General features: G+C 33.1%; 1 protein-coding gene across 2 annotated transcripts; it reads right to left on the bottom strand.

Annotated features, from left to right (window-relative positions):
- Nucleotides 1-390: 390 nt before the first annotated feature.
- LOC139098959 (probable methylmalonate-semialdehyde/malonate-semialdehyde dehydrogenase [acylating], mitochondrial) lies at nucleotides 391-8075 on the bottom strand. Of its 2 annotated transcripts, none has more exons than XM_070651346.1 (8): nucleotides 7948-8075; nucleotides 4694-4793; nucleotides 2702-3062; nucleotides 2561-2628; nucleotides 2445-2478; nucleotides 2015-2069; nucleotides 943-1848; nucleotides 391-735 (listed from the first exon to the last, which is right to left on the bottom strand). In XM_070651346.1, the coding sequence occupies exons 2-8, from the start codon at nucleotides 4721-4723 to the stop codon at nucleotides 621-623; spliced, it is 1569 nt and encodes a 522-aa protein (XP_070507447.1). In that variant the 5' UTR covers nucleotides 4724-4793; nucleotides 7948-8075; the 3' UTR covers nucleotides 391-620. The 2 variants fall into 2 exon arrangements, with proteins under 2 accessions (XP_070507447.1, XP_070507448.1); XM_070651347.1 differs by lacking the exon at nucleotides 7948-8075 and adding an exon at nucleotides 5017-5150.
- Nucleotides 8076-14114: the final 6039 nt, after the last annotated feature.

Raw genomic sequence — 14114 nt, 5'->3', positions numbered from 1 at the left:
ACCACAAATGACCAATTCGGTTCAAGCATATTTGACGGCATGCTAATGTGCCGCGACACACAGGTTGCCCACCACTGATCTATACAATGAAGCAATTCTTATGAAAAACAGAATGCAACTTTAATTCCATCCCAAAAAACTTCATCCTCAAAACATAAAAATCAACTAAATTAAAAAGCTTTAAAACTTACCAAACAACCAGCATACCTCGAATCTGCATTTTCCTGTTTGCACACCTGGAAAATAAAATTATTATTTTTCCATCCAAACTGGATTATTTTTTTTTTGCATCACTCCAATTACCATGAACACTCAGTTCCAATTGAATTTATTAAAATGAATCCTGAAAACTTGAAAGTTGAATGAACAGCACAACAAAAAAGTAAGGAATTGAATTTCATTTAAAAATTTAATAAATGCACTTTCCGAGACTGCTTGTTACAGTATTTTTTTGTTACAGATTTTGGAAGACTTTAGTTCTTATACAAAAAAAAAAGGATTTGAATTTTGTTATACTTTATATCCCAGCATTGCCCTTCTTCCTGCAAAAAACACACAATGGCAATAAGAAAATATTCTGCGAAGCATAAAAAGTTTTGCTGGATTTTTTAAGAAGTTTCTTATTTCATTGTGGGCATAGCGACTGCTGCTTGTGTATGGGTAACATCTGTTTCGCGCCATAGTTGAGTGACTGTCTTCGTTTGGGTATAGAATTTAATGCCCTGTTTACCGTAGCTAGAAACAGTAAAGAAAATAAAGCAAACAAATGGATGTGGTGAGATTTTGTGCAGGAATTGGAAATAAAATTTTACAATCACGTGCATGAGCAGCGCCTTTAGAGACAAATTTCATTGAACTTATAATTTGTATTTGAAATATATCCGTAAACGTGCTCAACAATCCATAATGGACATTTCTAAATCAAACATAATAGCTACTTACAAATGCTCTGATCCCCAGAAGCTTCCACGTGAACCAGTGAATGAGAACATTGGCAATGGAACTGGAATTGGAACGTTGACACCAATTTGACCGGCATCGACTTCGTTGACGAACTTTCTTGCTGTTGCACCATTTGTTGTGAAAATGGCTGTTCCATTACCGTAAGGATTCTTGTTAATCATCTCAATGGCATCATCGAGTGTGTCAGCTGTCAATACTACGAGAACTGGTCCGAAAATTTCTTCTTTATAGCATTTCATTGATGGCTTAACATCAATAAGAATTGTTGGTCCAACAAAGTTGCCGTTATCATATCCTTCAACCTTAATGTCACGACCGTCGAGAACGATTTTGGCACCTTCTTCGACACCAGATTGTACTAAGTCTAAAATACGTTTCTTTGATTGTGGTGAGATGACTGGACCGACATCAACACCTGGTTTGTCTCCTGGACCAACTTTCAAGGCTGCTGCACGTTCAACCAATTCTGGAATCCATTCACGTGCTTCTCCAACAAATACAGCAGTTGACAAAGCCATACAACGTTGACCAGCAGCACCAAATGCAGCACCAGCAAGTTGATTTAATGTTGCATTCTTATTTGCATCAGCCATAATTATACCATGATTCTTAGCTCCCATATTACTTTGTACTCTCTTTCCATTACGACATCCACGCTCATAAATGTACTTGCCAGCTTGGTCAGATCCGACAAATGAAATAGCTCTAATGTCTGGATGATCACAGATGAAATTAACCGCATCATGTGCACCATGAATAACGTTTACAACACCGGGTGGACATCCCGCTTCATTAAGCATCTCACAGAGTAAAAGAGTTGCGCCTGGATCACGCTCGCTTGGCTTTATAATGCTTGTATTTCCGCATGTTATGGCGACTGGGAACCTTTTTTTATTCATGTGTAAAAAAGAAGGAAATGGAAGGAAATTTTACAATCGACAGGCAATTGCTTATGGCAGTGCTACTCAAACTATGCTCTGAGACGCATTACTTTGCATCGAAAAAAGCATAAAGGCACTGAGATTATGATAAAATATTGACGAATACTCACATCCAGAGAGGAATCATAGCAGGGAAATTGAAAGGTGTAATACCAGCGGTGACTCCTGTAGAATAAAAAATGGATATAAAGTGTTATTTAAAATCTTTTTGATTCTTTTTTTGATGACATCATGAAGCATGCTCATTGTCTTTTGGAGATGAATGCAAAATTGCACCAATTGCTTTGATCTTGACATGCTCGATGCTTTAATGCAGGTTGTCCAAACTTTTTTGAGTCGTGGCACTCTTTGATTGTTAATCTCGAGCCATAATCACCCTCCTTAAACATGGGGTTCGAGTCTCTGGTGCCGCGACCCAAAGTTTGAACAATCCTGAACTCTAATGAAACATATTGTCAGACTTCATTAAAATGCAGCGACATGTATACAATCTCTTTAAGGACCAAACAAGATGAATGAATAATTTGCATGGTAACTTACCGAGTGGAAGTGTATAACTGTAAGTATCCATATCCTAAGCAGAGAGAGAGACATAAAAAGTTACATCATTAATAACAATATGTAATTGCATGACTTTATTTCCATTTACTCCATACCTTTGCAATGTTTGGAAGTGTTTCACCAAGTTGCAATGATGTAATGCTGCACATGTGCTCAACAACCTCTATAATAATTAATGAGATAAAATGGAAAATATTCAGTCAGTATAAAAAAAAAGTTATATTATATCAACTCACGCAATCCTCTCAAAACATCACCCTCAGCATCAACGAGTGTCTTTCCTTGCTCCTTTGTAATATTTTTTGCAATTTCTGACATGTTGGCACGAATGATTTGCTGTAATTTAAACATAACTTGTTGACGTGTCAAAATTGACGTTTGACTCCAAGTTTTAAAGGCACGTTTCGATGACTCAACGGCAGCATTCATTTCGTCTTGTGTACATTTTGGTACGCGTGTAACAATCTCATTTGTTGCCGGATCATGTAAATCAATCCATTCTGTTGCCGTTGAATCGACAAATTTTCCATCAAGGAACATTTTTACGGTGGGTGCGACATTTGTTGTGTTGTATGAGCGCTTGATGATATTGCGTACCTGTTGGTATATACAATGAAAATAAAAATTTACACACATTTTAGATATTAAACATCGAAGGAGCAATAAAGGTGGATTATGGATGTTTTTACATGTCTAACTATTTTCTAAAGTTAATGAGATTCAGAAATAGGTAAATGAATAATTTATGGAAAGATTGTGGATGGATGTTGAGTATGTGAAGTTTTACTTTCATTGTGCCTTAGGGGTATGTACAGGAAGTGCTTCTATATCGCACAAGAAACCGCTAAGATGAAGATTTAACCCATTTAACACTTTTAGGTCGAATCTCATCTTAGAGCCAGCTAGATGCATATGAAGTCGCTTGCTTTGTCCTAAGTCTAGAATACATCCTAACAAATCTTCCGAACCAACAATACCAACCCAGCAACGATTCCAACTAAAATATCACCAAAAAACTTTCTCCTCACTCAACAGTGCCAAGGGAGCAATAAGGCACTAATAAAAGGGTTCTTCTTATTGAGTTAATTTCTGTAAGTTTGTTTCATGCATGAATTTTTATGTATGAGACAAGCTTAATTATTCAACAAAAGAAGAATAATAATTAGAATAAAATTTATGAGGATTCACATTTAGCTATAAAGTAGATTATCACATTTTAGAGGAAATTCTTCTTTAATCTTTGTGATAAAAAAATCGATATATATAACCCTAAGGCACAATTAGCATACGCATAATTAATTATTAAAATCAATTTTGTTTAGTATGTTTATTTGGAAGTAATCAGCTACTTTGTAATAATTAAAATTGGGTTTAAAAAAGGTTGATTAGAAAGTTATAGTGAGAAGAAATTGAGTATATATTGTATAGAATGATTGTGATCAGCTGGAATTATCTCAGAAACTAACAAGATATATATTAAAGAACTTAATGAAGACAATCAGGGAAGATAAGGACCATCTTTATCATAAATCTTGAGGTCGAAATCAACTTCATTCAGCTAACAATCAATAAGCCTTCCTAAGAAGCACAAATTGGTTAATCGAATAAAATGACCAAATTCCGGCGTAACTCTAATATGATGCTGAGAATGATCTGACTTAACTAAAGCGTCTTGATGCAAATCAAACTCATTTTCTGCTTGCTTAAGCCTGAATAGGACAATGTTCTCGCAAAGGTACAGCAGAGTTCGACTCGGATTTTGTATGAAAAAGTCAATTCAATGGATGATAAAACGTGAAACTGCTGCTTGTGACGAAAAGTACGGTGAGCTGTATTGTGGCGCTCAGGGAATGTTCTAAACCTGATTAAATATTTAGCAAAATGGGAATTAAAGGATTAAGGGTTAGCTCTTCCTCCATACTTCGTAAAGGAGTTAGTTTATGCTACTCAACTATGTGTGCATAAGTCAAGAATTCAAGTAAAAGACATAGCTACTTCTAGAATACTCAATTTAGCATTTAAAATGAACCAAAGCATTCAATTTAAAAACATACAATCATTTGTATCATTTGCCTAAATTATTCCCAAAAAAAAATCAATTGATACCAAATGACAGACAAATAAAGTTTCGAGGAGGTCACAAAGGCTAATTTCAATTAATTATTTAAATCAACACAAATAGTCTAACTTTAGAATTAAATTTCAATTATGCAATAATTTCTACTTACCTCAGCAGTTGCTACTCTGAAAAGCGACATGTTTACTTTGAATTCCTTTTTTTTGATATCAGTCGAGTCTGTCTCTCTCTAAATGTGATTAAATTTTAATCTGGATCAAATAAAAAAAAAAAAATATAGAATTTAATTTGTCAGCTACTTTAGGTCTCAAAAAAATGATTTTTTTGTTTTTTGATAAATTTCTTTTCATCCATTCAGTCACATCCACCCACATATATGTGTGTCTTTATATCATATAAGATAAAAATGTACATCAAAGCTCGTGTGTTGACAATAAAAAATAAGAAAAAAAAATTCTTTTTCGAGATATTTACGTTCTCTTCTCTAAGACTTCAGTCAATATTATCCACAAGTACGCGACTTTAGGAATATTTTTTTCAATTAGCTGTCTCTGTGAAATTCTAATATTGACTGAAGTGTCTCTTTTTTTGATTATGTATGCGCGACTCAGTAATATGCACACATTTATATCATATGAAGGTAGAGAAAGAACTTATGTTTATAGATATATGTATATGTGCACGTGTATGCTTTATACTCTATAAATGTGAATACGTAGATAAGAAAAGAACGGGAGTTATGGCTTGTTTTAATGAAAAATTTTCTACGCTTTTTTATATAAATAACTTTTTGAGAAAAATATTGAGCATATAATTTGAATATGCGATTTATTCTCAATTCTACCTGACAAACTCGATCACAATGAATTATATTTATTTTTTTATTGACTTATTTCATGTCATTCATGCACATGTGACCTTTGACATTTTTATATTAAATTCATGGAATTTAATTATTTTTAAAATAAAGCTAAGAATTTAAGAGTTTGTTGGATGGAACGTGATTTTTAAATTGTTTTTTCGGAATTTTTGTATAATTTACATCTCCTACATCTGGTGCTTATCTTAAGGTTTACCTTAAATTAGAGGCAAAGGATACTGTAAAGGAGGTGTGTTGCTACGTTAAGGTAAGTGAAGAGACAAATGAATACCGAGAAAGCTATTCGAGACAGTTGAGACTAAGATCAAGACTTTTCAGTCACCTCCTCCATCTACCTTATCTAATGAAGCCATGAGGTCACTAGAGAGACCTCATTGTACTAGAAGTGACCGCTTCATCACAGCATTAATGATAACAAGCGAATTCGGCATAACAGCACCTTACCGGCTGATTTTGGCCCACTTTAACCCAAAAAAGCGCAATTCTCCACATTGTTCCACTCACTATCAACTCATATGTACATACCATAAAACCTGATAAATCAATCAATCTACAAATTAATCACATATTCACCAATTTTCCATAATAAAAACCACCGAGCATGTAAACCAAATTATTTACGTAATAACTGCATTTACAACAAAAAAAGTGAACATCGAAATTGATTATATCAGTTTTAGCAACAGATATACAATCTGATAAGCAGAATAATCTGTAGATAAAAATATAAAGCTATACAAAGTTGCGATTCCTTCGAGCGTATTTAAATATTTTTTCATGAGCTCTTTCTCTTTAATTTGTGTAATAAAATTCAAGTTCACCAATACTTGTACATGTCTTTTTTTGACCAGTTCCACGCTCTCGTGCTCTTCTTGTTTTATTAATAACACAACCATGTTTTTTCGTTATCAGGAACGTTTCTCGTTCTTATAGGTTCAATTTTTTTGCATGAACGTGCCTCTCTCAAGCATGATGTAAGTTTTTGACCTTTTTTGTGGATTTTGAGGGCTTGTATGGCGCATTTATGGACAATTATCCAGTTTTTGGCTGATTTATTGCTGCTTGACATTATAGACAGTGAATTAAAGCATTTTGATCCAGATTAAGTGACTTAAGCCTCCCATAGCAACAAACTAACTGCCTAAATACTCAGCATCTAGTAATATCAGCTGTTACACACATAATTAAGACACAAACTCTTTATATGACAATTAGATTACAAAATTAAATTTGTAATCTCAAGGAAATGAGCTAAAGAGATTAATTCTCATGTTACTGTGCTTCCGCAACAATTTAACAAGAGTAAGAAGTAGGCTTAAATGGCCTGACAAATAAAGGAATAAGAATAATTTGAGCAAAAAATATACATCGACCTGGTCGAAAAAAAATTCTACGTCAGTAACGGATAGTTTTGGCTAATTTACTCGAATATTTTCCATTATGCTATACAATTTTATATTTTTATCTTATAGAACTCGCCGAGACACGCAATTTGGTACCAAATTTACATACTTTCGATGCTTAGTTCCTTTGCTAGAGCCATTTTTATAACCGTTACTGACGAAGAATTTTAGGGATTTGGTAATTTGAGCATACAAAGCCATTAATAACTTTTTTTGTGTAACAGTTACTTTAAAAATTTAAGCACTCAATTGTGCATGGGCTTCTTACTGACATTGCTGACTACTAAATTTAGGAATTAAACTTGTTTAAGATAGTAAAATTAACATTTTTGTTAAAAAATTATGTAACGGTTGGCCATAAATTTGAATTTTTTCAACGAAATTTAGTCAGCAAAATTATTGTAAACAAACAAAGATTCATTAAAAACTAATTAATGAAATAGAATTGAACTAATATTCAGGCAGAAAATGATTAAATAAAGTGTATTTCATGCGACAATCGATCTTAATCAAAGGCAATGGAATAGATTTAGTGATTTTTTTCAAACCAAATTTTTGTTACATTCACACAAATTGTTCTATAATATTCGAATTATGAAAAACCGTTATTGAAATTTCCTCAAATTTTCGACCAGGCCGACATAACAATGCAAATCGATCATTAAGCGTTAAAGTCGTTGTGAACATGCTGTATTTCGCTTTATTACATTGCGACATGTCTTGAGGATTTTTAAAATTAGAATCAATGCCTGTCTTTATTGCTATTTTAATGATATTCTTAGGAGAACTGCGAACAGTTATAGCCGAAAACCATTTCAAGGTCAATTTAAACGTCTTATCATCGTTCACAACTTGTGTTTTCAATATAGATAAGTTATGTTCACCCCATATGACTAGTTTCATAACAATCATCGTCATCAAACCCATCCCATTATAGACAATTTAAATTAATTTAGATTTTTTAATGAAAATTGCACTTTGCATTTTTATGGATATGAAATTTAATTATTTTACACCATTCAATTTGTTTTATAATCAGCAAATAATCATTTTAAAATAGTTATGTCAACTAATTTCACAGGCAATGACGATAAATTAATTATGGTAAGCCTTTGTACTCACAATTTAAATTCAAAATAAAATTTTTTCGAAGAGAAATATTAAATTTCGTACACACGGCGCTCGATGAGACCACTTGACTAAACATATGATATTTTTACAGGCACTAATGCTATAGAACTTTTGTAGCTTTGAAGTAAAATGAATATGAGACTGTAAATGTGATAAAATTAATAAAATTTAAGTTTGTTTACTTTTTTCACACAAATGACTACTGAGTGCATTCAATGAATAATTTGAAGTTCAGTGAAGAAAATTTTGGTTAACACAATTTAAATTTCAAAAGTCCGTTAAATTTGAATTAGTCACTTTTTGATACATTTAAATGAAAATGCCCAGATTCATCATTAAAGGCTGCATTTAAGTCAATAAATAATCAAAATTCAATAAAAAAAGATGTTGCTACATCCAGCATCTTCAAAGCTTCAAACATCATAAGCTCCAATTTCATTTTACAGCAAAACAAAAAAATGATTTTTTTCATACAGAGAATATCTCAGACAAGCAAGCATGTCGACGATTATGCTGGTTTAGAACGTGTATTTTGCAATAACAAGTTATTCCCTCATGGGAATCGTATGTGCTATCAACTTATTCTACCATAACATCACACTCCTAATTTAAACTGAATTGGTCAGTTAGGAAGTTTTCTCATGTGGGAATGGCTTGATTTTTGTGCTACTGCAGTTTTTTTGATTCCTGTTTCTCTTGTCTTGTACAGGGGAAATTACAATTTCCTGCATATTTTTTTATGAACAGAGAGAAAAATTTGTGAAACAGGAAAAAAAAGCACTAAAAACTTTTTAAATTGACTTTTGCTGCTCCTATTACCCTTACAGCTAAGCAATAGACATAAAAAAGGCGTTCATATAAATATAATATTTCTAGGTAGCTTCGTAATTGACTTTTTTCTGTGATGGAAAACCTTAGGGAACAATTTCGTTTAAGTCGAACCCTTTTAACTCTGAGTTATGTGATTCTGCCTATGGCTATGGCTGTTTTATGACGAAAATTCCTTTACATTATTATTATTATCCCTCTTTTGTTCTTACTTTTTTGCATTTACTGTAATGATATTTGCTGAGATTTTTTTTTGTTCGGATTTCATAAGATTTATCTGTAGTAAATGACATTTTATGCTTCATGCTGATGTAATGCACATGAATTTTGTTTCGATGATGATTCCATCAGTACCTGAAGTTCATAATGATTATGCATTAAGAGATTTACTTTATGATTTCTTCATTAACGGAATTACATAATTGTCCCGACTCAGGAGTCCCGAGTAGCACAAGTTGGTCAATCGATCAAGAATCCCGCCTGGTGCCTCACTTAGAAATGAAGCCTGATTCAGTCCTAATTTTCTTTGCTGGCCATACAGATCAGCAATTACCCCAGTCCAGTCTTTATCGCTTTACTTCGAGATTTTTAGCTTTGTAGTTGAGAACACAAAGAATACAAAGCACTTACCCTAAAATGCACTATCTAGCTATCTAGGCAACTAAAACTACAAGAAAGACTAAAAAATTACAAAAGTACTCGTTCTTATCGAGTGACTTCAGCGCATTTTTGTCCCAGCGATCAGTAATTGATTAATAAGTCACTTCCAGACCTAAAAAACAAGATCCAGTAAGATCCAGATCACTTCCAGACCTAAAAACCAAGATCCAGTAAGATCCAGTTCACTTCCAGACCTAAAAACCAAGATCCAGTAAGATCCAGGTCACTTCCAGACCTAAAAACCAAGATCCAATAAGATCCAGGTCACTTCCAGCCCTAAAACCAAGATCCAGTAAGATCCAGGTCACTTCCAGACCTAAAAACCAAGATCCAATAAGATCCAGGTCACTTCCAGATCTTAAAAACAAGATCCGTATAAAACTTCCACAAAATTAAGAACTTCATCATTTAACGGATTTTCATAATTCAAACCTCATAACGGTCAAAAAAAATTCAAACATTTTTCAGTAAACACTGTAAAAACATCGACAAACATTGAAAAACACTGTAAAACAATGAAACAACGTGTTGTTGTTTTTGTTGTTGTTGTATTTGAAAATGAAAAACTGTTAATTATAGTATTTATGCGTTGATTTGAAACTTCTAAATGACCGATAACCCAATAACTTGAAAGAACGAAGCTATTAAAACAAACCAGAGCTCTCTACGATGTCTAGTTTTCGAGATCTCGCGTTCCAGCCGAACAAACGAACAAACGAACAAACGAGCAAACGAACAAACGAACAAACGAACAAACGAACAAACGAACAAAGTGTCTTATTAAGCTACCTTTTTGAAAAAAATTTCAAAAATGCGCTAAAAACCAACAGCAACAACTATCATTTTACCACTCACGCAAAGTAAATAACAAGCAGCAGTTAAGCTTATTTATTTTAACAACACTGACTAATTTGTGTTAAATAAATTATTATACAAAGATTAATTCCAGCTATGACGGTTAAAGTAGATCATTATTTTCAACTTTGCCATTCCCAACTACTCGCAGAACAGTACTCATTGTTGTGTATTTTGCGAAGAGGAGAGACACAAAAAAAATTAAGCAAATAAACAAACAAGCATCTATGTCGAGGTACCCAGCCATTTTGTGCAACAGCTACTAGTTTTAATATTAATTCTGATTTGTAGCAGGGCTGAAAAAAAATTTTTTTTTGTTCTTCTGCAGTAACTAAAATAATGTTGTCGGTGGAACTGTTTATTTACACAGCACGACATTTTCATCTATCTCCTGATGCAATAATGAATAATTTACAGTACTGCTACAAATTGAAACCATGTCACGAGCACAATGTTCAGTATGAGATACAAAGAATCCTGATGGAAATGCTTTTTTTTTTTGTTTTGTAGCTGATGAAGCTTAATGATTTAAATAAAATAATAATTAATTAAATTTTGTTGCGAATTGTTGAAAGCTCTTTACTTTGTTTAACGAGAAGCTTGCAATGCTGCCTGTGCATAAAAAGTGAAACTCTATGTGATGTGTAAATTAAATTGGACAGCTCAATTTTTAACAAGATAAATCAGCACAGATTTCCTGTGGATTTAATGAATACAGTAGTAAGTCATCAGCTAGTGAGCATATAATAGGGCATGTGAGTGTGAATTGTTGACTTTTTGAGACAAAGTTTATTGCCATTAGACATGTCATTAATCTAAAGATGCAGCCAAATCTAAACTGATCGAATTAGCGTTATCCAAACTGTGAGTTGAAGCCCTAAACTGATTCAAATGTGCGTTGTGCAATGGCATACAAAAGCTTAAACATCACTGATCTTTGGAAACGGACCGCACTAGTAAGAAGCTAAGTTGACCAGATTTGAGTCGACTCAACTCCTCTCAAAATTCGAGTCGACATCGACCTCTGGTTTGATGTAACTTGCCCGGAAACAATAGAACCGATAAGGCACCACTGCGTCGCCATTAAAACGGCTAGAAGCAATGTTGCTCTGGTGATATCGTGACGGTTGATTTTTCCCATTTTTAGAGTCTGTTTGTTCCAAATAAAGCCGGAATATGGAAGAGGGATTGACCCTCGAACTCGGCTACGATGAACCTAGTCTCAAGTGGTGAGGACAGAGTTCCAAAACGAAGTCATCTGACCTTTAAAATCTAATTATCTTATCACAAACTGAAATAGCTAAATCCAACGGCGTTGTCAGTTGCAAGCGCTTTAGCTTCAAGCTCTTAAGTTCATCACAGTACACTGATATTTCTATGTACTTATGGCATAAAGTACAGTCAACATTTTCTCATAAAATAGAACCAAACTCAATCCATAAAACTTTACTTCAAATTTCAATGAATAAAAAAAAGCTCAAAAAAATAAATAAATTCTTTTGTTGATTCAACCTTTCCACATTTTATTCTGTGAATGTTGATGGATAGAACTTTTTTTTTCCTCTGTTTACATAAAGCACAACAGCAAAAATGTTATGAAAATACATCCTTTGTACAAAGTATAGAATGAGAATAATAAAAAAAAATGTTGAAAAATGGCCCACTCCAGTGTTCAAGAGAATGAGAAAGCATTCATCCTTTCATACCTGCAACATTGATGGAAAAAAAATTTAATTCCACGTTGAAAAAAAAAATCCTCTTCATACATAAAAAGCTAGTTAAATATTTTTGCTTCCCTAATTCATATGTACAACAATCTCCTCGTTCTACACATACATCGCGTGCATGTTGTTTTTAAAGCCAAACATGAGTGCTTATGTTTCTTACATACATCTCAAACCATATCCATCAAAATATATGCTAGCAGAGAATAACAGACAAGAGCGAGAGGCAAATATAATCCCAAGAAAGCTTTTTAGCATACCTGAAACATTTTTTTTGTTGCCTTATCTGACTTTTTTTTTTACAAAATAAAAGATGAGGAAGAGAGTGGAAAGAAACAAGGATATTGTAGGATATTTCGGTAAGGACTGAATGGTTAGGGTGCATTTTTTAGGGGATTTTGTGAAAATTTTTTGTATGTCCATTCTAGGGTCCATTTGTTTGATCACTTGTCTGTCTCATTATGTGGTTCTTTCAGGGTATCTGACCATTTATCTGGTTATCTAACTGCTTTATGCATGCCTGCAGTCTTGTTGTCTTTGCTTTATTTTAAGCGATGCAGGCTTTTGACTGAACCATAGTTCTTTTTTATCAATCTTCCCCCCATCTGTCTGTATATCCTCAAGTCAATCAATCCATATACCTCAATTTCAAACCCCTCTACCAAAATGACACAGATATCCACCAACTCCTATCAAAATCCAGCTTTCCAAAATTTTTAACAACTTGAAAGCTTAAAAACATTTTCATGTCGCATGCTTTGCATTGAACAATTTTAGACTAAGGTAGAAAAAAATGAAAATTTGTCGTTTTCATATTATTTTATTGCGTAATATACTTTTTGTATGGTTTAAAGTCATGAGAGGAGCAGTACTGATAGTAAAATTTGCTGCTTTATTACCATTTTTACCATTTTACCCGTCGATTCACATTGTATTGCGATTTTCTTTTCTGCCGCATATATACGCATATCATGTTATGGGAAAATATTTTGTCTCGCATTATTTCCTTAAGTTTATGGCTCATATTTTGTTTGATCTCATTATAACAATGGGGAAAATGTAAATTTTCATTAAAGGTAAAATCTTTATGCCTTAATGGAGATGCAAGGGGCAAGTTTCAGATAATTTGTGGGTATTTTTAGGTGGTTGTTTATAAATGATGTGTATTCTTCAAGACAGAAGGACAAATGATTCATAAATAATTATATTCACACCAAATTTGCAATTTTTTTAGGTTAAATTATGTAAGATTTCTTTTTCTGGGTTCGAATCCTGTCAAATCCAAAAAAAGTAAAAATTAAATTTTTTTCCATACAAAATCAACATTTTTCATGCATTTTACACTTTTTTCCGGAACAACTTGCATTAAAATTTTTTTCCTTTGATGCACAATTCAACATAAAATCATTCTACACAAATTCTGCCTTCATGAAAACTTGTGTTACACTGCGTAATGCGTAGAAAATAATAATTAAAAAAAATTTCGCAATTAGCAACTTAAATTTAATTTCTGCCGTATATAATTTTTGAGTACTATGAGTGCGGAGAACGCTCAGGTGGGTGGTGCGGGCGTGTCTCTGAACCATAGTACATTTTTTTTTCTCAATCAGATTTCTTGGGTTCGAATCCTGTCAAATCCAAAAAAAGTAAAAATTAAATTTTTTTTTCCATACAAAATCAACATTTATCCAAGGGGAGGAACTTACATTTTTTTCATGAAAATGCATGTAAATGCATGTGAATGCATGTGAATGCATGTGAATGCATGTAAATGCATGAAAATGCAGGTAAATGCAGGTAAATGCAGGTAAATGCATGTAAATGCATGTGAATGCAGGTACCATAGAAAATGAAGCAATAGATCGGAACTGCCTCGATTTTCCTATAGATGGGTGAAAAATTACCGGAAAACCGATTTCGCCTCAATTTTCTTACTTATGGATAAAAACCAGACGGTAAAAACTAGTAAATTGGTGTTTAAAAGTAGTTTTGAAAGATATAGTAATAATTCGAAAAAGTCCAATTTCGCCTTGATTTAGATGAAATTTCCTCAGAAAAACCGAATTTTTCATCAATTTTCTTTATTGCCAC

The sequence above is a fragment of the Chironomus tepperi genome, unplaced genomic scaffold (genome assembly GCF_022539635.2).
Source record: "Chironomus tepperi strain 1889 unplaced genomic scaffold, CSIRO-AGI_Ctep_v1 contig_456, whole genome shotgun sequence".
NCBI classification, from domain to species: domain Eukaryota; kingdom Metazoa; phylum Arthropoda; class Insecta; order Diptera; family Chironomidae; genus Chironomus; species Chironomus tepperi.
This window is presented reverse-complemented; position numbering and strand designations above follow the sequence as displayed.

Excerpts from the sequence above, each read along its gene's own strand:
- LOC139098959 (XM_070651346.1), bottom strand. The coding sequence starts at position 4,723 with ATGTCGCTTTTCAGAGTAGCAACTGCTGAG. Across the intron at positions 3,063-4,693 it reads TCAGAGTAGCAACTGCTGAG|GTACGCAATATCATCAAGCG; the intron begins GTAAGTAGAAAT and ends ATATACCAACAG. Across the intron at positions 2,629-2,701 it reads TGATGTTTTGAGAGGATTGC|AGGTTGTTGAGCACATGTGC; the intron begins GTGAGTTGATAT and ends TAATTATTATAG.